At 50.6% G+C, this 21,326-nt stretch overlaps 1 protein-coding gene across 3 annotated transcripts in view; it reads right to left on the minus strand.

Moving 5' to 3' along the window:
• phldb2b (pleckstrin homology-like domain, family B, member 2b) overlaps nt 1–21,326 on the minus strand; it is a 517,142-nt gene that overhangs the window by 315,845 nt on the left and 179,971 nt on the right. For all 3 annotated transcript variants that reach the window (XM_072514438.1, XM_072514437.1, XM_072514436.1), the window contains one exon: nt 7,384–7,506. In XM_072514438.1, the coding sequence (XP_072370539.1) occupies nt 7,384–7,506 (123 nt within the window). The remainder of the gene's footprint in view (nt 1–7,383; nt 7,507–21,326) is intronic.

Raw genomic sequence — 21,326 nt, forward strand, 5'->3', positions numbered from 1 at the left:
GAGTCTGCACCTGCCCTTGGAAAGAGCACCCCATTTAGGTCCACACCTCCAACCTATCCCCGTAACCCAGCAACCCCACCCAACCTTTTTGTACATTAAGGGCAATTTATCATGGCAAATCCACCTAACCTGCAAATCTTTGGACTGTGGGAGGAAACCGGAGCACCCGGAGGAAACCCACACAGACACGGGGAGAACGTGCAGACTCCGCACTTACAGTGACCCAAGCCGGGAATCGAACCTGGGACCCTGGATCTGTGAAGCAACTATGCTAACCACTGTGCTACCGTGCTGCCCTCTGTGCTACAGTGCTGCCCACTTTTAAGACAGAGATGAGGAGGAATTACTTCAAATGCTTATTAATCTTTGGAATTCTCTAGCCCAGATAGTAGTGGAAGCTGGGTCATTGAATATACTCGGTGCTGAGGTAGGTAGATTTTTGTTATACAAAGGAGTTGAGGGGTTGGGGCAGGCAGGGTAGTGGATGAAAGGCCACAGTCAAATCAACCATGATTGTATTGAATGGTGGAGCAGGCTCAATGGGCTGAATGGCCTCCTCCTGCTCCTATTTATTATGATCTTATGACCTTCTTTAAAATTGACAGTGGTGATTCTGTGAATGACAGACATCGTAAATAATTATTTTGTGTCAATATTTACAACAGAGGCCAACATGCAAGATGTCCCAAGGAACTAATATTAACTCAACAAAATTAACAAATTAACAGCAATGAAGAAAATAATGGCACAAAAGAGTGACAAAACCCCAGGACCCAATGGTTTCAATTCCAGGGTTTTAAAGAATGTAGGCGAAAACATTGTAGATACTCAAACTCTAATCTCCCAAAGTTCTCTCGAATCAGGAAGTGTTTCTTTAGATTGGAATATTGTTGATGTATTCACAAATGTTGAGGGGGGAAACCAGGGGATCATGGATCAGTTAGCCTAGTGTCTGCTGCTGGGAAACAAAGAGCGTCTGCACTGAAGGATAGAGTGACAATACAACTTTGAAAATTTCAGCTGATCAGAGAAAGTGAGCGCAGATTTGTAAAGGGTTGGTCATTGCCTGATGAACCTTTTGAAGAGGTGACGAAAGGAGTGAACAGGGAAGTGTCTGTGGATGTTGTTTATATGGGCTTTCAGTCGGCATTTGATAAAGTCCCTCAGAACAGATAGTTAGCAAACAGTGAAGCCCTTGGGTGTACAAGTATGGGGAGAAAGACAGTCGTCTCTTGCCTCACCAATTAAGGAGGCAGATGCCAGCCAGGGAGATTGTTCAGGTTAGGGATTTGGAGGAGAGGCTGGTGTCCACCCCGGTTAAGGTGAATGGAGTGTTTAGGGCCTTTTACGAGAGGCTGTACAGGTCGGGCCGCCGGAGGATGAATGGGAATGGCAGAGTTCTTGTGGGGTTTGGAGTTTCCCAAGGTTGGGAAGGAATTATGGGAGCATCTTGAGGCACTGCTGGGCCTGGAGGAGATTCAGATAGTGTTGAGGCACATGCAGGCAGGGAAAGCACCAGGGCTCGATGGGCTTTCAGTGGAATTTTATAAGAAATTTGCGGTTCAGTTGGGCGTGTTGTTGCTGGGCATGTTTAGGGACTCTTTGGTACAGGGCTCCCTCCCGCAGATGCTGGGGCAGGCACCTCGCTTCTCCTGAAAAAGGTTAAGGATCCTCCCCAGAGTGTGGGTCGCATCGCCCGATCTCACTGCTAAATGTAGATGCCAAGTTATTGGCCAAGGTGTTAGCGTTAAGGCTGGAGCCTTGCCTTCCGGAGGTAGTGGGGGAAGACCAGACTGGGTTTGTGAAGGGCCGGAGACTGTCGTCCAATGTGAGGCGATTGTTGAATGGAGTGCTCATCCCTGCGGCTGGGTCTGAACCAAAGATAATTGTTTCACTGGACACGGAGAAGACATTCGACCAGGTTGAGTGGGAGTACTGGAGAAGTTTGGATTTGTCCTGGGTTTGTCTTGTGGGTATGGCTGTTGAATGCGGCCCCGTTTGCTCGTGTTTGTACCATCACCATGAGCTTGGGGTCTTTCTGGTTGCATTGGGGAACGAGACAGGAATGTCCGATGTTTCCCCTGTTGTTTGCGCTGCTGACTGAGCCATTGGCCACTGCTTTGACGGCCTTGAATGCGTGGAGTGGGATTGTTAGCGGGTGCAGTGGAGCATAGGGTGTGGTTATATGCAGATGATTTGCTGCTGTATGTGAAGGACCCGGGCAATATTATGGGTATTTTGCAGGGCTTCGGTGCCTTCTCCGATTACAAGTTGGACATAGTGAAGAGCGAATATTTTGCTGTCGGGGAGGGGACTACTTTTTGATACTTGGGGGTCCGATTGGTTGGGGATTGGGCATGGCTCCAAGGTTGAACTATACAAGCATGGTGAGTGGAGTTAAGGCAGACCTGCAGAGGTGGGATAATCTTGGTGGGCCGGGTCCAATCGGGTACGATGAACATTTTGCCGAGTGTTTTGGTTTTATTTTAGTGTCTCCCAGTGTTCATGCCCAAGTCCTTTTTCCAAAGGGTCAAGCGGCTTATTTCCAGCTTTATTTGGGCAGGTAAGGCCCCAACGATTTGGATGGGGGTCTTTCAGAGGGACAGACCGTAAGGGAGATCTGGCGCTGCCAAACTTGCTATACAATTACTGGGTGGCCAAAGCGGTGAAAGTGTTGGGGTGGTGCGGCGACCCGGGGGCTCTCTGGGTTCAAATGGAGTCTGGGTGATGCAGAGGGACAGGTTTGGGGGCATTAGTAATGCCAAGGCCAATGTAGTAATGTAAACCTACGTTAGTAATGTAAACCTACGTTGCACTCCCTCCAAGGCTAAGATATCCTTCCTGAGGTGCGGTGCCCAGAACTCCTCACAGTGCTCCAAGTGGGGTCTAATCAGGGTTTAATATACATGAAGGCCAGCATTCCATTAGCCTTCTTGAATATGTTCTGCACTTGGTCGTGGAATTTTAAAGATCTGTGCACTGAACCCCCAGGACTTTTTGGACATCCACTGAAATTAGCTTCTTATCATCGAGAAGAATCTATCCTTTTTTGGTCCAAAATGGATAACCTCACACTTGCTTACATTGTAACCATCTCCCACAATTTTCCCATTCAACTAGTCTATCCCTTTGTAGTTTTATGCTGTCATCTACAGTGTCTACAATGCCACCCAAATTTGGATATGTGACTTTCTATGCCATTATCCACGTTGTTAATGAATAATGTGTACAATCGAAGCCCCAACAAAGATCCCGATGGGACACCACTAGTCACATCTTGCCAATTTGAGTACCTACCCAGTATCCCCAATCTGTCGCCTGCCACTCAACCAATTTCCCAGCCATGTCAGTAATTTGCCCTCGATCCTGTGGGCGTCTACCTTAGTTAACAGTCTCTTATGTGGGACTTTATCAAGAACCTTCTGTCAGTCCATATAAACAATATCCATAAACATTCCCCTGTCCACTACCTTAGTCATTTCTTCAAAAATTCAATGAAATTTGTCAGGAATGACCTACCCTTCATGGATCCATGCTGGCTGACTGATTAACTGAGACTGAAAATAAACAGAGCGAGGAATAGGAGGAGAAGGGAGGAGCATTTATGGCTGCTGGACGAGCTAATCGAGATGGACAGGAGATACTCGGGGGCTCCCACTAAGGAGTTGTTGGCGGAGAGGAAGAGACTGCAGGGGCAATTTGATAGGCTGATGACGGGAAAGGCAGTGGGGCAGTTACAAAGGGCGAGGGGGGTGCCGTATGAATACGGAGAGAAGGCGAGCCATGTGCCGGCCCACTAGCTGAAGAGGAATGCTGCATCCAGGGAAATTCTACGGGTATGAATAGGGAAGGGGAGGTAGTGAGGAGGCAGTGTCAGAACCAGAAAGGATAAATGAGGTGTTCAGGGGGTGTTATGAGAAGTTGTAGAGGGTCGAGTCGGGTGGAGAGGATGGGAATATGGGATGGTTTTTAGATGAGTTTCCAAGGTTGGAAGAAGAGAGAAGGCAGGTGTTGGAGGTGTTGGTGCTGAGCAAGGTGATTGACAGCATTAGATGGATGATGTAGGGGGAGGCTCCAGACTGCTTTCCGGCAGAGTTCTACAAGGTGTTTGTGGCAAAGTTGGCACTGTACTGGTTGGGGATGTTTAGTGAGATGTTGGAGAAGGGGGAGCTGCCAGAGACACTGACACAGGCGTCGATTATGCTAATCCCAAAGGGGAAGGATCCTTTGGAGTGTGGGTCGTATGGGCATATTTTGTTGTTGAACACGGATGTGAAAGTGCTGGCTGGTGGTGGGGAGGATGGAGGAATGTGTGCCAGGGGTGGTCGCTAAGGATCAAACGGGTTTTGCAAAGGCCCAAAAGCACTCTAGCAACATCAGGAGGCTGTTAAATGTGGTGTTGACTCCGTCAGTAGGACGGTTGCCAGAGGTCATTATTTCTATGGATGCAGAGAAGGCCTTCTACCAGGTGGAGTGGAGGTATTTATTCGAGATCTTGGCTAGGTTTGGGTTTGGCCGGATATTTGTGGCGTGGGTGCGTATTTTGTATTAGCCCCGGTGGCAAGTGTGTGTACAAATGAGATGAGTTCACAGAGTTTTGAACTGCACAGGGGAACAAGGTAGGAGTGTCCATTGCGTCTGCTGATGTTCACACTGGCGATTGAGCCCCTGGCGATTAAGTCCTTAGGGGGTCTGTAGAGTGGCAGGGGTTGTGAGGGGGATCAGGGAGCGCCAGGTGTCGCTGTACATAGACGACCTGTTGTTGTTCGTGTCGGACCCATTGGAGAGTATGGGTAGGATCATAGGAATATTGGAGAGGTTTCGGGCCTTCTCTGGATACAAGTTAAATGTCGGGAAGAGCGAGGTGCTTCCAGTGAATAAGGCGGGGTGGGGGTCCATCTTGGGGCCCTTTAAGGTAGGTAGGGAAAAGTCCAGGTACTTGGGGATTTAGGTGACAAGGGAATGGGCTAAGATGCACAAATGAATTTGACAATTTCGGTGGGGGATTTTAAGAGATGGGAGACATTCCACCTGACACTGGCAGGGAGAGTGCAGGTGGTAAAGATGAATTTGCTGCCAAGGTTGCTGTTTGATTTCCAGACACTCCCAATCTTTCTTCCTCAGGCCTTCTTCCGGAAATTGGAGAGAGTGATTTCGGAGTTTATTTGGCCAGGGAAGGTAAAGAGGGCCCTGCTAAAGAGGCAAAGACAGAAGGGGGGTTGTGTGAGGGCCACGAAGAATCCAGCACGAGTTTTAAGGATACAAAGTAATAACATTTATTTACAATAACACATATATATAACAGCAGCAGCAACTTCCCTTGCTGCACACTTCTTCCTGCTGGTTCCAAACTGGCCAGCTTTATTTATACATGGAGTTTACTAATGGTTTCTCCGCCCCCTCATTGGGGAAGCTCATACTCCCACAGGATTGTGGGATTGTCATTAGTCCCCAGCCAATGGTAAGTAGGCAGGTTATAACAGGGGGGTTGGCATGCCCGAACCTTTTGCACTAGTATTGGGCAGCGATTGTGGAGAAGGTGAGGAGATGGTTGAGGGGGTGGGGAGTGGGTCAGGATTGAGGAGGAGTTCTGTAGGGGATCTGTAGGGCTTTGGTGACGCCCCACTGCCGTTAACTCCGGGGAAGTATACGGCGAGCCCGGTGGTACAGTGGACGGTTAGGGTGTGGAATTAGCTGAGGAGACATTTTAACTTAGAGGGAATGTCGGTATTGACACCATTGTGCGGGACCCACAGGTTTAAGCTGGAGGAGGTGGATGGGATATATGGGAAGAGGAAGGAGGTGGGATTGGTGAAGGTGAGGGACTTGTATTTGGAAGGGAAGTTTGCAGGTCTGGATGAGTTGTGGGAGAGGATTGAGTTGCCGAGGAGGAGTGAATTTAGATATATGCAGGCGAGGGCTTTGCACGAAAGGAGTGGAGGATGTTTCCCAGGTTGCCGAGGTACATCCTATTGGAGCAACTGCTGCTCCCAGATGAGTTGGGAGAGGATAGGATTGGGGATATATATGGGTGGTTGAGGGAGCAGGGAAGGGCAGGTGGTGAGGATCAAGAAGACATGGGAGAACCACAGATCTGAGCCAGGGAGGTGGGATGGAAATTTTCAGAAATGGGAGGAGAAGGGGATTAAGACGCTAAAAGATTTGTTTCTTAGGGGTCGGTTTGCAGGACTGAAGGAGCTGGAAGTGAAGTATGGGCTGGAGCAGGGGGAAATGTTTAGATACATGCTGGTTCGAGATTTTGCCAGAAAGGAGATACAGAGCTTCCCGGTGGAGCTGGCCTCCACATTGCTGGAGGAGGTGCTGACGACAGGGGGACTGGGGAAGGGGGTAGTGTCAGCGGTTTACGGAGCTATTTTTGAAGAGAAGAAGGCACCACTGGAAGGGATCAAAGCAAAGTGGGATGAAGAGTTGGGAGAGGTTATGGAGGAGGGGGTCTGGTGTGAGGTGCTCCGGAGAGTAAATGCCTCCACCTCGTGTGCGAGGGTGGGGCTGATACAGCTGAAGGTGGTATGCAGAGCACACCTCACGAGGGCGAGGATGAGCTGATTTTTTGAAGGAGTAGAAGATATGTGTGAGCATTGCGGGGGGGGAGGGGCACTAATCACGTTCCTATGTTTTGGTCCTGTCCAAAGCTAGAGGATTACTGGAAGGGGGTTTTTAGGGTAATTTCCAAGGTGGTGCACGTGAAACTGGACCCGGGTCCCTGGGAGGCCATATTCGGGGTGTCGGACCAGCCAGGATTGGAAACTGGTGCGAAGGCAGATATCGTAGTCTTCGCCTCATTGATCGCCCGAAGGCCGATCCTGATGGGTTGGAGAGCAGCCTCTCCACCCTGTTCCCTGGCGCGGCGGGGCGACCTGTTGGAATTCTTGACTCTTGAGAAAGTTAAGTTTGAACTGAGGAGAAGGACGGAGGGGTTCTACAATTCATGGGCATTATTCATTATGCACTTTCAAGAACTGGATAACATCGAACATTAGTTGGGGGGGATGGCGGCCTGGCTGGGGGACTTGTACGATTTTCTCCAGTTGGAAAAGATTAAATTTGAGCTGAGTGGTGGACAGAGGGCTTTGACACAAGGTGGGGATTGTTCCCGACAATGTTTGAGGAACTGTTCGTCGTGGAAGGGGGACGGGTGGGGGAGGGGAGAATGTAAAAAGGACAAAAACTGTACAGACTATGGACTGTGAGTTGTGGAGTGTGTTTTTGTATATGTAACTTTTTTTTTTACACATGTTTGGAATAAAATACATTTTTTTAAAAAGAAAAGAAACAGAACAATCTTATAAAGCGCAAATGGAGAAAGCAGCTCACCCCACCACAGCTTCCCAGTTCACCACATATTCATATCCCGTCTCCTACCTGGAACCAAGCTGGGTGAAGAAATTAAGGTCTCATTATCAGGCTTCATGTTCTTTATATGTCTGGCTTTGATGGGATGATTGAATCGAAAGTAGTTTGATTGGCCTAGGCACAGAATGCAACCTGCAGCAGCAAAGAAATACAAGAGTGTTATCGATCGTTCTGTTTTGAAGCTCCTTCTTCCAGGAGACATTTTCCTGGTTTCTGATTGACTCATGAAAAGGAATAACATGATTATTAATTTGCTCCAATCAAATTGCAGAGCCAAAGCCAGCACCCTGCCATGACAGTTCACCCTTGTGGTGAGGTAGTTCGATGGTGCCATCTCTGGCCGGCAGTGGTAGTGGTGTAAATCGGGCAGGCAGTTGCCGAGGATGAGTAACAGATCTCTCCCAACATATCCAGACCCTCTCTCTGCTCGACAACAAGGAAAGGGGAGGAGGAAAGAAGGCGACATTCCCTTTAATATTAATTGGGGGAAGAATCATCCAGAATTGGCAGCTTTGACAAAGGGACATCTGGACTTGAAACTCTTTTCTCTCCCTACAGATGGTGCCAGACCTGCTGAGATTTTCCAGCATTTTCTCTTTGGTTTCAGCATTGGAATATGGCAGTTCAATTCAAAATCATGCCAGTGTGGCCTAGGTGGTTAAAGGTGGCAGATCGACAGACACATAAAAAAACACACACAAAACATACACACAGTTATACATGCACCCACGTTTTTTAAAAAATAAATGTTTTATTAAAGTTTTTCCAATGAGTGTTTTTACATAACAAAAATAGAAATACAGATAGCAATAAAAAAATAACAATAAACATATCCCAAAGCTTACAGTGAAACTACTTACACAACAGAATTTTTTTTTAAAAACAGAACAAGGTGGGTTTTGTCTCCATGCCCAACTCACATTATATCAACAGTACCCCCACCTGAACCCCCGCCCCCCCCCCCAGGATGCTGCTGCTGCTGACACTTACTGCTCCCCTAGAACGTCAAGGAAAGGTTGCCACCGCCGGGAGAACCCCATCAAGGACCCTGTCAAGGCGAACTTTATTCACTCCAGGCTGAGGAACCCCGCCATGTCGCTAACCCAGGTCTCCACACCCGGGGGTTTTGAGTCCCTCCACATTAGCAAGATCCGTCTCCGGGCTACCAGGGAGGCAAAGGCCAATACATCGGCCTCTTTCGCTTCCTGCACTCCCGGATCCTCCGACACCCCAAATATCACTACTGTTGGACTCGCCTTCACCCAAATGTCCAAAACCCTAGACATCACCCTTGCAAACCCCTGCCAGAATCCTTTAAGCGCCAGGCATGCCCAAAACATATGGGCATGGTTTGCCGGACTCCCTGCACATCTCGGGCACCTGTCCTCCACCCCAAAAAACTTACTCATTCTTGCCGCCGTTATATGCGCCGATGCACCACCTTAAACTGAATTAAGCTGAGCCTGGCACATGATGAGGAGAAGTTCACCCTGCCCAGGGCGTCGGCCCACAGGCCCTCATCCAGCTCCTCACCCAGCTCCTCCTCCCACTTGCCCTTCAACTCCTCCAGTGAGGCTTCCTCCACCTCCTGATATATGTCCGACACCTTCCCCTCCCCTACCCAGATGCCAGACACCACCATGTCCTGGATCCTACGCGGGGGCAGCAGCGGAAATGTCCCCACCTGTTTTCTAAGAAAGTCCCGAACCTGGAGGTACCTGAACGCATTCCCCGGGGGCAGGCCAAACTTCACCTCCAGCGCCTCCATGCTAGGGAAAGTCCCGTCTATAAACAGGTCCCCCATCCTCCTAATACCTGCCCTATACCAGCCTTGGTATCCCCCATCCAACCTACCCGGAGCAAATCTGTGGTTATTCCGTATCGGGGTCCACACCGAGGCTCCCCTCCTCTCCTCCACTGACCCCAGATCTTCAGTGCCGCCGTCACCACCGGACTAGTGGTGTATTGCGCCGGCGAGAACGGCAGCGGAGCCGTAACAAGTGCCCCCAGACTGGTTCCTCTACACGATGCCGCCTCCAACCGCCCCCTCCTCCATCATCCATTTCCTGATCATGGCCACATTGGCCGCCCAGTAATAACTGCAGAAGTTCGGCAGAGCCAGTCCCACCCCCCGCCCCCCCCCGCTCTCCCCTCCAAGAATACCCTTTTGACTCGCGGGGTTTTATTCGCCCACACAAATCCCGTCACAATCCTATTCACCCGCTTAAAGAAGGGCTTGGGGATGAAAATGGGGAGGCACTGAAATACGAAGAGGAACCTGGGGAGAACCGTCATCTTCACAGTCTGCACCCGTCCTGCCAAGGAAAGCGGGAGCGTATCCTACCTTTTAAACTCTCCCTCCATCTGCTCCACTAGCCGGGATAAGTTGAGCCTGTGCAGGCCATCCCAGTTCCTGGCCACTTGTATCCCCAAGTACCGAAAGCTCCTCTCCACTATCCTGAGCCGAAGCTCCCTCAGTCTCTCCTCCTGGCCCCTACCGTGGACCACGAACAGCTCACTCTTCCCCACGTTCAACTTATACCCCGAGAACCTCCCGAAGTCCCCCAGGATCCGCATGAGCTCCCCCATCCCCTCTAACGGGTCCGAAATATACAACAGCAGGTCATCCGCGTAGAGGGAGACCCGGTGCTCATCCCCTCCGCGCACCAGTCCCCTCCAATCCCCCAAAGTCCTGAGCGCAATGGCCAACGGCTCAATTGCCAGGACAAACAGCAACCGGACAGGGGACACCCCTGTCTCGTCCCCCGGTGCAGCCTGAAATACTCCAACCTTAGCCGGTTTGTGGACACACTCGCTACAGGGGCCTGGTACAGCAGCTTGACCCACCCCATAAATCCCTCCCCAAATCCAAACCTGCCTAGCGCCTCCCACAGATACTCCCACTCCACCCTGTCAAAGACCTTCTCCGCGTCCATCACAGCCACCACCTCCACCTCCCCCCTCTCCTAGGGCATCATGATAATATTCAGGATACTCCTCACATTCGCGTTCAGCTGCCTGCCCTTAACGAAACCCGTCTGGTCCTCCCCAATCACTCCCGGGACACAGTCCTCTATTCTGGTGGCCAGAACTTTTGCCAACAGCTTGGCATCCACGTTCAGGAGCGATATCGGCCTGTAGGACCCACACTGAAGCGGATCCTTCTCCTTCTTCAGGATAAGCGAGATCAATGCCTGCGACATTGTCGGAGGGAGGATCCCTTTCTCCTTTGCCTCATTGAAGGTTCTCATCAGGAGCGGGCTCAACAGCTCCAAGAACCTCTTATACAATTCTACGGGGAAGCCGTCCGGGCCCGGGGCCTTGCCCGTCTGCATGCCTGCCAGCCCCCCAACTATCTCCTCCAACCCAATCGGGGCCCCCAGTCCCTGCACCCGCTCCGCTTCCACCCTTGGGAACCTCAACCGGTCCATGAACCGCCTCATCCCTTCCCCCTCCCCAGGGGGTTCCAACTCGTATAACTTCCGTAGAACTCCCTGAAAACTTCATTAACCCTCTCTGGGCTCAGCACCATGTTGCCTTCCCTGTCCCGCACTCCCCCAATCTCTCTGGCCGCCTCCCTCCTGCGCAGCTGGTGTGCCAGCATCCTACTCGCCTTCTCCCCATACTCATAAACTGCCCCCTTCGCTTTCCTCAGCTGCGCCTCCGCCTTCCCCGTGGACAGCAGGTCAAACTCCGTCTGTAATTTCCGGAGCTCGTTCAACAGCCTCTGCGTGCCTCCTATCGACCCTGAGTATCTCTCCCACCAGTCTCTCCCTCTCCTTCTTCTCTCTATGGGACCTAATGGAGATTAACTCTCCTTTAATGACCGCCTTCAGAGCCTCCCAAACCACTGCCACCTCTCCTGTGTCATTCGCTCCCACATAATTCTCAATACTCCTCCTTATCCGCCCGCAGACCTCTTCGTCCGCCAACAGCCCCACATCCAGTTGCCAGAGAGGGCGCTGACCCCGTTCCGCCCCCAGTCGCAGGTCCACCCAGTGCGGGGCATGGTCCGAGGCCCCCTCCACCCTCGGGATTAACGCCCTACTCAACACAAAGAAGTCTATTCGTGAATAGACTTCATGGACATGGGAGAAAAAGGTCCTTGGCCGCGTAAACCTCCGGGGGTCCACTCCCCCCATCTGGCCCATGAACTCCCACAAGGCCCTGGCCGCCGCCGGCCTCTTTCCCGTTCTGGACTTGGAACGATCCAAGCTCGGATCCAAGACCGTATTAAAGTCCCCTCCCATAATCAGGTGACTTATCTCCAAGTCTGGGATCCTACCTAACACGCGCCTCAAAAGTCCGCATCGTCCCAGTTCGGGGTATATACATTCACTAACACCACCCGGGCCCCCTGCAGCTTGCCACTCACCATTATATACCTGCCCCCCTTAGCCGCCACGATGCTCCCCGCCTCAAATGCCACTCGTTTAGTGACCAAAGTAGCCACTCCTCTGGTCTTTGAGTCTAACCCCGAGTGAAACACCTGTCCCACCCATCCTTTCCTCAGCCTCGTCTGGTCCGCGAGCTTTAAGTGCGTCTCTTGCAAAATGGCCACGTCCGCCTTCAACCCTTCAAATGCGAGAACACACGGGACCGCTAGACCGACCCATCCAGGCCCCTCACGTTCCACGTGATCATCCTGGTCGGGGGTGGGGGGGGGGGGGGTAACCACACCCCCATCCCGCCGACTAGCCATCTCCCTTTTTCGGCCAACCGCGTGCCCCCGACTCCCTCCTCCAGCTCTCCCCTCGGCGGCCCCCTCGCCCGACTCTCCACCCATACCCCTCACCTGGCCCCTCTTGAGTCAGCAAAGCAGCAGCAGCCCCCCCCCCCACCAAACCCCCACCCCCCCAGAGTATCCGCTTAGCTCTGGTTTCCCCCCCCATTGTGCTTCCGTGAGTCAGCTGACCCCGGCCGCTCCCGCCTCTATCTACCAACCCTTAACTTGTTGCCTCCTTCGGGCCATCCTACCCCCCCTCCCCCGCAGGGTAGAGGGGCAAGCGCCATCTGTCACCTCCCCATACGCCGGACAGCGCGTCCCGGGCGTTTCCCACCCCCGAGCACCGAACACCTGGAAAACAAAACACCTGGAAAACAAGCAAAACAAACAACAAAACCCCCAACCAAACTAGGGCAGACATGCCCATAAACTTATGCTTTACCCGCCGTCCTCCCCTCGGTCCCTCCCCACCCACACATTTCACCCCCATACAACAATTCCTTAGTTCAGGTCCAGCTCCTCCTGCCTGATGAACGACCACGCCTCGTCTGGGGTATCAAAATAGTGGTGCCTGTCCTGGTATGTTACCCACAGTCTCACCGGGTGAAGGAGCCCAAACTTCACCCCTTTACCGTGGAGGACCGCCTTCGCCCGGTTAAAACCTGCACACCTCCTCGCCAGCTCAGCTCCCTGGTCTTGGTAAATTCGGATCACGCCATTCTCCCACTTACTGCTCCGCTCTTTCTTCGCCCACCGCAGGACTCGCTCCCGGTCTGCCAAGCGCTGAAACCGTATTACCATCGCCCTCGGTGGCTCGTTTACCCTTGGCTTTCTGGCGAGAACCCGGTGTGCCCCATCCAGCTCCAAGGGCCGCGGGAAGGCTCCCGCGCCCATCAGCGTCCCCAACATTGTGGCCACGTACGTGATCGCGTCCGCCCCCTCCGCTCCTTCAGGAAGTTCCAGGATCCGCAGACTGTGGTTCCGAGATCTGCACTCAAGGTGATCCAGCCTCTCCTGCCAACTCTTATGGAGCGCTTCATGCGCCTTCACTTTCACCGCCAGGCGCAGGATCTCGTTCTCCGCCACCTTCCTCCTCACCTCCTTGATCTCCTTCTCCTGCGCGTTCTGGGTCACCACAATTCTCTCCATGGAGGCCAGCATCTCCGTTTTCAGCTCCATGAAGCAGTTTTTAAGGAGCTCCTGCTGTTCCCTGGTCCACTGGGCCCACACCTCCCGATCCTCTCCGGCAGCCATTTTGTCCTCCCGGACCTTCTCGACCTTCCATTTCGGAGACATGGATAGAGCAGGGACAGGAAATACTTGTTAGGAAGGAAGATGTGTTGGGCATTTTGAAAAACTTGAGGATAGACAAGTCCCCCGGGCCTGCCGGGATATATCCAAGGATTCTATGGGAAGCAAGAGATGAAATTGCAGAGCCGCTGGCAATTATCTTTTCGTCCTCACTGTCAACAGGGGTGGTATCAGGGGATTGGAGAGTGGCGAATGTCGTGCCCCTGTTCAAAAAAGGGACTAGGGATAACCCTGGGAATTACAGGCCAGTTAGTCTTACTTCGGTGGTAGGCAAAGTAATGGAAAGGGTACTGAAGGATAGGATTTCTGAGCATCTGGAAAGACACTGCTTGATTAGGGATAGTCAGCACGGATTTGTGAGGGGTAGGTCTTGCCTTACAAGTCTTATTGAATTCTTTGAGGAGGTGACCAAGCATGTGGATGAAGGTAAAGCAGTGGATGTAGTGTACATGGATTTTAGTAAGGCATTTGATAAGATTCCCCATGGTAGGCTTATGCAGAAAGTAAGGAGGCATGGGATAGTGGGAAATTTGGCCAGTTGGATAACGAACTGGCTAACCGATAGAAGTCAGAGAGTGGTGGTGGATGGCAAATATTCAGCCTGGATCCCAGTTACCAGTGGCGTACCGCAGGGATCAGTTCTGGGTCCTCTGCTGTTTGTGATTTTCATCAATGACTTGGATGAGGGAGTTGAAGGGTGGGTCAGTAAATTTGCAGACGATACGAAGATTGGTGGAGTTGTGGATAGTAAGGAGGGCTGTTGTCGGCTGCAAAGAGACATAGATAGGATGCAGAGCTGGGCTGAGAAGTGGCAGATGGAGTTTAACCCTGAAAAGTGTGAGGTTGTCCATTTTGGAAGGACAAATATGAATGCGGGGTTAACGGTAGAGTTCTTGGCAATGTGGAGGAGCAGAGAGATCTTGGGGCCTATGTTCATACATCTTTGAAAGTTGCCACTCAAGTGGATAGAGCTGTGAAGAAGGCCTATGGTGTGCTCGCGTTCATTAACAGAGGGATTGAATTTAAGAGCCGTGAGGTGATGATGCAGCTGTACAAAACTTTGGTAAGGTCACATTTGGAGTACTGTGTACAGTTCTGGTCGCCTCATTTTAGGAAGGATGTGGAAGCTTTGGAAAAGGTGCAAAGAAGATTTACCAGGATGTTGCCTGGAATGGAGAGTAGGTCTTACGAGGAAAGGTTGAGGGTGCTAGGCCTTTTCTCATTAGAATGGAGAAGGATGAGGGGCGACTTGATAGAGGTTTATCAGATGATCAGGGGAATAGATAGAGTAGACAGTCAGAGACTTTTTCCCCGGGTGGAACAAACCATTACAAGGGGACATAAATTTAAGGTGAATGGTGGAAGATATAGGGGGGATGTCAGGGGTAGGTTCTTTACCCAGAGAGTAGTGGGGGCATGGAATGCACTGCCTGTGGAAGTAGTTGAGTCGGAAACATTAGGGACCTTCAAGCAGCTATTGGATAGGTACATGGATTACGGTAAAATGATATAGTGTAGATTTATTTGTTCTTAAGGGCAGCACGGTAGCATCGTGGACAGCACAATTGCTTCACAGCTCCAGGGTCCCAGGTTCGATTCCGGCTTGGGTCACTGTCTGTGCGGAGTCTGCACGTCCTCCCCGTGTCTGCGTGGGTTTCTTCCGGGTGCTCCGGTTTCCTCCCACAGTCCAAAGATGCGCAGGTTAGGTGAATTGGCCAATGATAAATTGCCCTTAATGTCCAAAATTTCCCTTGGTGTTGGGTGGAGGTGTTGAGTTTGGGTAGGGTGCTCTTTCCAAGAGCCGGTGCAGACTCAAAGGGCCGAATGGCCTCCTTATGCACTGTAAATTCAATGATAATCTATGATTAATCTAGGACAAAGGTTCGGCACAACATCGTGGGCCGAAGGGCCTGTTCTGTGCTGTATTTTCTATGTTCTTCCCCGGGTTCGCGCATCTGCCGGCTCCGCTCCTGGTCCTCTCCATGCACCAGCAGGGGGGGGGGGGGCTCTCCCAGGTCTGTTCCCACGCCGGTCCCTCCTGTTAACTGCCGCCGCCGCTCCTTTTAGCAGCCCGAAACCTGGATTGTAGTTTTAGGGTACGGGAGAATGAGAGTATAGAGGTCAGGAGCACAGATTTGACGTCGCAGGAGGGGGCCAGTGTGCAGGTAGGTGGTTTGAAGTGTGTCTACTTCAATGCCAGGAGTATACGAAATAAGGTAGGGGAACTGGCAGCATGGGTTGGTACCTGGGACTTCGATGTTGTGGCCATTTCGGAGACATGGATAGAGCAGGGACAGGAATGGATGTTGCAGGTTCCGGGGTTTAGGTGTTTTAGTAAGCTCAGAGAAGGAGGCAAAAGAGGTGAAGGTGTGGCGCTGCTAGTCAAGAGCAGTATTACGGTGGCGGAGAGGATGCTAGATGGGGACTCCTCTTCCGTGGTAGTATGGGCTGAGGTTAGAAACAGGAAAGGAGAGGTCACCCTGTTGGGAGTTTTCTATAGGCCTCCAAATAGTTGTAGAGGAAAGGATGGCGAAGATGATTCTGGATAAGAGCGAAAGTAACAGGGTAGTTATTATGGGAGACTTTAACTTTCCAAATATTGACTGGAAAAGATATAGTTCGAGTACATTAGATGGGTCGTTTTTTGTACAATGTGTGCAGGAGGGTTTCCTGACACAATATGTTGACAGGCCAACAAGAGGCGAGGCCACTTTGGATTTGGTTTTCGGTAATGAACCAGGCCAGGTGTTGGATTTGGAGGTAGGAGAGCACTTTGGGGACAGTGACCACAATTCGGTGACGTTTACGTTAGTGATAGAAAGGGATAAGTGTACACCGCAGGGCAAGAGTTATAGCTGGGGGAAGGGCAATTATGATGCCATTAGACATGACTTGGGGGGGATAGGTTGGAGAAGTAGGCTGCAAGTGTTGGGCACACTGGATAAGTGGAGCTTGTTCAAGGAACAGCTACTGCGTGTTCTTGATAAGTACGTACCGGTCAGGCAGGGAGGAAGGCGTCGAGTGAGGGAACCGTGGTTTACCAAAGAAGTGGAATCTCTTGTTAAGAGGAAGAAGGAGGCCTATGTGAAGATGAGGTGTGAAGTTTCAGTTGGGGCGCTTGATAGTTACAAGGTAGCGAGGAAGGATCTAAAGAGAGAGCTAAGACGAGCAAGGAGGGGACATGAGAAGTATTTGGCAGGTAGGATCAAGGAAAACCCAAAAGCTTTCTATAGGAATGTCAGGAATAAAAGAATGACTAGGGTAAGAGTAGGGCCAGTCAAGGACAGGGATGGGAAGTTGTGTGTGGAGTCAGAAGAGATAGGCGAGATACTAAATGAATATTTTTCGTCAGTATTCACTCAGGAAAAAGATAATGTTGTCGAGGAGAATGCTGAGACCCAGGCTATTAGAATAGATGGCATTGAGGTACGTAGGGAAGAGATGTTGGCAATTCTGGACAGGCTGAAAATAGATAAGTCCCCGGGTCCTGATGGGATTTATCCTAGGATTCTCTGGGAGGCTAGGGAAGAGATTGCTGGACCTTTGGCTTTGATTTTTATGTCATCACTGGCTACAGGAATAGTGCCAGAGGACTGGAGGATAGCAAATGTGGTCCCTTTATTCAAAAAGGGGAGTAGAGACAACCCCGGCAACTATAGACCGGTGAGCCTCACATCTGTTGTGGGTAAAGTCTTGGAGGGGATTATAAGAGACAAGATTTATAATCATCTAGATAGGAATAATATGATCATGGATAGTCAGCATGGCTTTGTGAAGGGTAGGTCATGCCTCACAAACCTTATCGAGTTCTTTGAGAAGGTGACTGAACAGGTAGACGAGGGTAGAGCAGTTGATGTGGTGTATATGGATTTCAGTAAAGCGTTTGATAAAGTTCCCCACGGTAGGCTATTGCAGAAAATACGGAGGCTGGGGATTGAGGGTGATTTAGAGATGTGGATCAGAAATTGGCTAGCTGAAAGAAGACAGAGGGTGGTGGTTGATGGGAAATGTTCAGAATGGAGTTCAGTTACAAGTGGCGTACCACAAGGATCTGTTCTGGGGCCGTTGCTGTTTGTCATTTTTATCAATGACCTAGAGGAGGGCGCAGAAGGGTGGGTGAGTAAATTTGCAGACGACACTAAAGTCGGTGGTGTTGTCGACAGTGCGGAAGGATGTAGCAGGTTACAGAGGGACATAGATAAGCTGCAGAGCTGGGCTGAGAGGTGGCAAATGGAGTTTAATGTAGAGTCGTGTGAGGTGATTCACTTTGGAAGGAATAACAGGAATGCGGAATATATGGCTAATGGTAAAGTTCTTGGAAATGTGGATGAGCAGAGGGATCTAGGTGTCCATGTACATAGATCCCTGAAAGTTGATAGGGATCAGGTTGATAGGGTTGTGAAGAAGGCCTATGGAGTGTTGGCCTTCATTGGTAGAGGGATTGAGTTCCGGAGTCATGAGGTCATGTTGCAGCTGTACAAAACTCTGGTACGGCCGCATTTAGAGTATTGCGTACAGTTCTGGTCACCGCATTATAGGAAGGACGTGGAAGCTTTGGAGCGGGTGCAAGGAGATTTACCAAGATGTTGCCTGGTATGGAGGGAAAATCTGATGAGGAAAGGCTGATGGACTTGAGGTTGTTTTCGTTAGAGAGAAGGTTAAGAGGAGACTTAATAGAGGCATACAAAATGATCAGGGGGTTAGATAGGGTGGACAGTGAGAGCCTTCTCCCGCGGATGGAAATGGCTAGCACGAGGGGACATAGCTTTAAACTGAGGGGTAATAGATATAGGACAGAGGTCAGAGGTAGGTTCTTTACGCAAAGAGTGGTGAGGCCGTGGAATGCCCTACCTGCAACAGTAGTGAACTCGCCAACATTGAGGGCATTTAAAAGTTTATTGGATAAGCATATGGATGATAATGGCATAGTGTAGGTTAGATGGCTTTTGTTTCGGTGCAACATCGTGGGCCGAAGGGCCTGTACTGCGCTGTATCGTTCTATGTTCTATGTTCTATGAAACACCGATCCCGGCGGGATCTGCCGTTCGCGTGACCTAGCAGGTCATGGCTGCTACCGGAAGTCCATACACCCAAATTTAACGCTCACACACACACATCCAGGCACAACCTGTAAAGGGATCTTGATAGATTAAGTGATTGGGCAAAATGTAGCAGGTGCAATTCAATGTGGAGAAGTGAGAGATTATACGCTGGTGTTCAAGAAAAATAAGTGAACAATAGAGTCAGGACTACACAGGAGGCCATTCAGCACAGCAAGTGCATGTCATCTCTGTGCCAAGAAACCTAGTCAGACCCATTCCCCCTGCTCTAAACCTGTAACTCTTCCCTCAAGTGTGCATCCAATTTCCTTGTGAAATAGTCAATTGTCTCTGCTTCCACCGGACTCGTGGGCAGCGAGTTCCAGTTTATTATCACTCCCTATGTAAAAAAAGGTTCTTCCTCACATTCCCCCCACCATATCTCTTGCACAAAACTTTCAATGTGTCCCCTAGTCCTTGTACCGTCAGATAATAGAAACAGCTTTACCCTTTGTTTATCTTATCTAAACCTGTCGGCCTCTTGACAACCTCTATCAAATCTCCCCTCAATCTCCTCTGCTCCAAGGAGAACAATCCCAGCTTCTCTCACCGAACCTTGTAGATAAAATCCCTCACCCCGGGGACCATTCTGGGAAATCTCCCTCTGCATTTTCTCAAGGACCTCTCACATCCTTCCTCATGTGCAGTGACCAGAATTGGACACAAGCCAGGGCTTTTATAAAGCAGTGGTTTTGATGTGATTACTGTCCAAAATGTTGTCCTGGGTCCTAGAATAGTCACTAACAGAACATTCAACACTGCACAGTCGAGGGTGAAGAGATTCCCAGCTATTAGTGTGAGGGGTTCCTCCAACAGTGTTTCATCCAGGTGTGATGAATGTAGGAATTTCAGATATATTCTATTGTATGTATTTGGTGCTGTAAGGGTTAAAAGCCTGGATTAGAGTGTGTATGACTGCTGCTGTAGTCTTCTTAAAAATACTTGTTTGAACGGCAGCCAGGCTTTTTGGAGGAGGAGGTGCAAATAAAGCATCGTAAAAGTTTGGGCTAATGGACTTTTATTCATATTAAGAGGGTTCCCTGGGGAGTAGATAATTAGAGATATTGGGCGGGATTCTCCACCCCCACGCCGAAGTGGCCGCGCCGTCGTGAACGCCATCGAGGTTCACGACGGCACGGAACAGCCCCGGTCCCGACCGATTCAAGCCCTGACAATCGGCCAGTATCGGGGTCGCGTCATCTACCCGCGCCAGGCCTTGTCGCCCGCGTAAAAGCGGCGCCGCATAGATGACGCGGCTGGCGCCGCATAACGGACATCATCCGCGCATGCGTGGTTGCCGTCCTCTCTAAGTCCGCCCCGCAAGAAGATGGCGGACGGATCTTGCGGGGCTGCGGAAGGAGGTCCTCCTTCAGCGAGGACGGCCCGACGATCGGTGGGCACCGATCGCGGGCCACCCCACATCTGAGGTACGCCCCGGTGCAGGATCCCCCCCAGCCCCCCCGCAGGCCCCCCCCAGCATTCACGCACCGTCCACGACTGCAGCGACCAGGTGTGGACGGCGATGGGGGGAACCCGCCGCTTTGGCCTGGCCGCTCGGCCCATCCGGGCCTCAGAATAGCAGGGGTGCCGGAGAATCGCCATTCTGGGTGTCTCCGGCGATTCTCCGGCCCGCGAAACTCAACCGGGCCGTTCCCGCCTCTTGTGAGAATCGCGGGGGGCGTCGGACCGGCGTCCCCGGAAATGTTGGCGGCCCAGGTGATTCTCCCAACCAGCGTGGGAGTGGAGAATCGCGCCCATTGTGTTCAGCTTAGTAAGATGATGTAGTTAATGGGAGGAGCTAGGGGCTGAAGCAGTCAGGTGTGGAGGTTTTCAGTGTAGTTTTATCTAGAAGGGGAGCTGAGAAGGTTTCTGAAGAAATACAAGAGACTCTGCATTATTCTGACAGGGTGTCAGATCTCATTCTTTCACATAGTCTCAGAAGATCTTTCTTTCTCAAAGTGGAGTATCCCAAGACAAATCTTTACAGCAAATATTCCGGAGTCTGCTAATTGTATTTAAAAGTGATTGTGACCCGATACGGTTTATTGTTTGAGTGTAAATAAAGATAGCAGTTAAGGGTTATTATGTCACTGCATTGCTAAGTATTGTTTAAGAGGTAATTGTGATGTTCTTTGATTTCTTAAGGAGGCTGGCTTCCAAGTGTAGTGTCTCACAAAGAACATCAAGCTATGTCTTGAACAAAGCTAATGTATTTACACTACAAATTGATCTGTCTTGCTTGCTAAGATATAAAAGGTTGAGCAGCACGGTGGCACAGTGGGTTAGCCCTGCTGCCTTACTGCGCCGAGGTCCCAGGTTCGATCCCGGCTCTGGGTCACTGTCCGTGTGGAGTTTGCACATTCTCCCTGTGTTTGCGTGGGTTTCGGCCCCACAACCCAAAGATATGCAGGCTAGGCGACTTGGCCATGCTAAATTGCCCCCAAAAATGAATTGGGTACTCTAAATTTATTTATTTTTAAATATATAAAAGGTTACAGATTGACTGAAACTATAATACTATCTACGGAGCTCCTAATAACCCGACTATTCATTATCCCGCCGAATAATCTACTCCCTGAATCAAGAGTTTCACGTGATCCACATGTATGCGCTTGATCGCCATCTAGTGGTTGGATGTAGTTACGGTAAATTGTTAATCCTTCATTATTCTTACAATATACATATTGTCTCAGTAATTATAAGCTATTTTCTTCACAGAATCACACAGAAAGAGGCCCTTCAGCCCAGTCTACACCGACACGTGAAAAACACCTGACCTGCCTACCTAATCCTATTTGCCAGCACTTGGCCCATAG

This window comes from Scyliorhinus torazame, chromosome 8 (assembly GCF_047496885.1).
Source record: "Scyliorhinus torazame isolate Kashiwa2021f chromosome 8, sScyTor2.1, whole genome shotgun sequence".
NCBI lineage: Eukaryota > Metazoa > Chordata > Chondrichthyes > Carcharhiniformes > Scyliorhinidae > Scyliorhinus > Scyliorhinus torazame.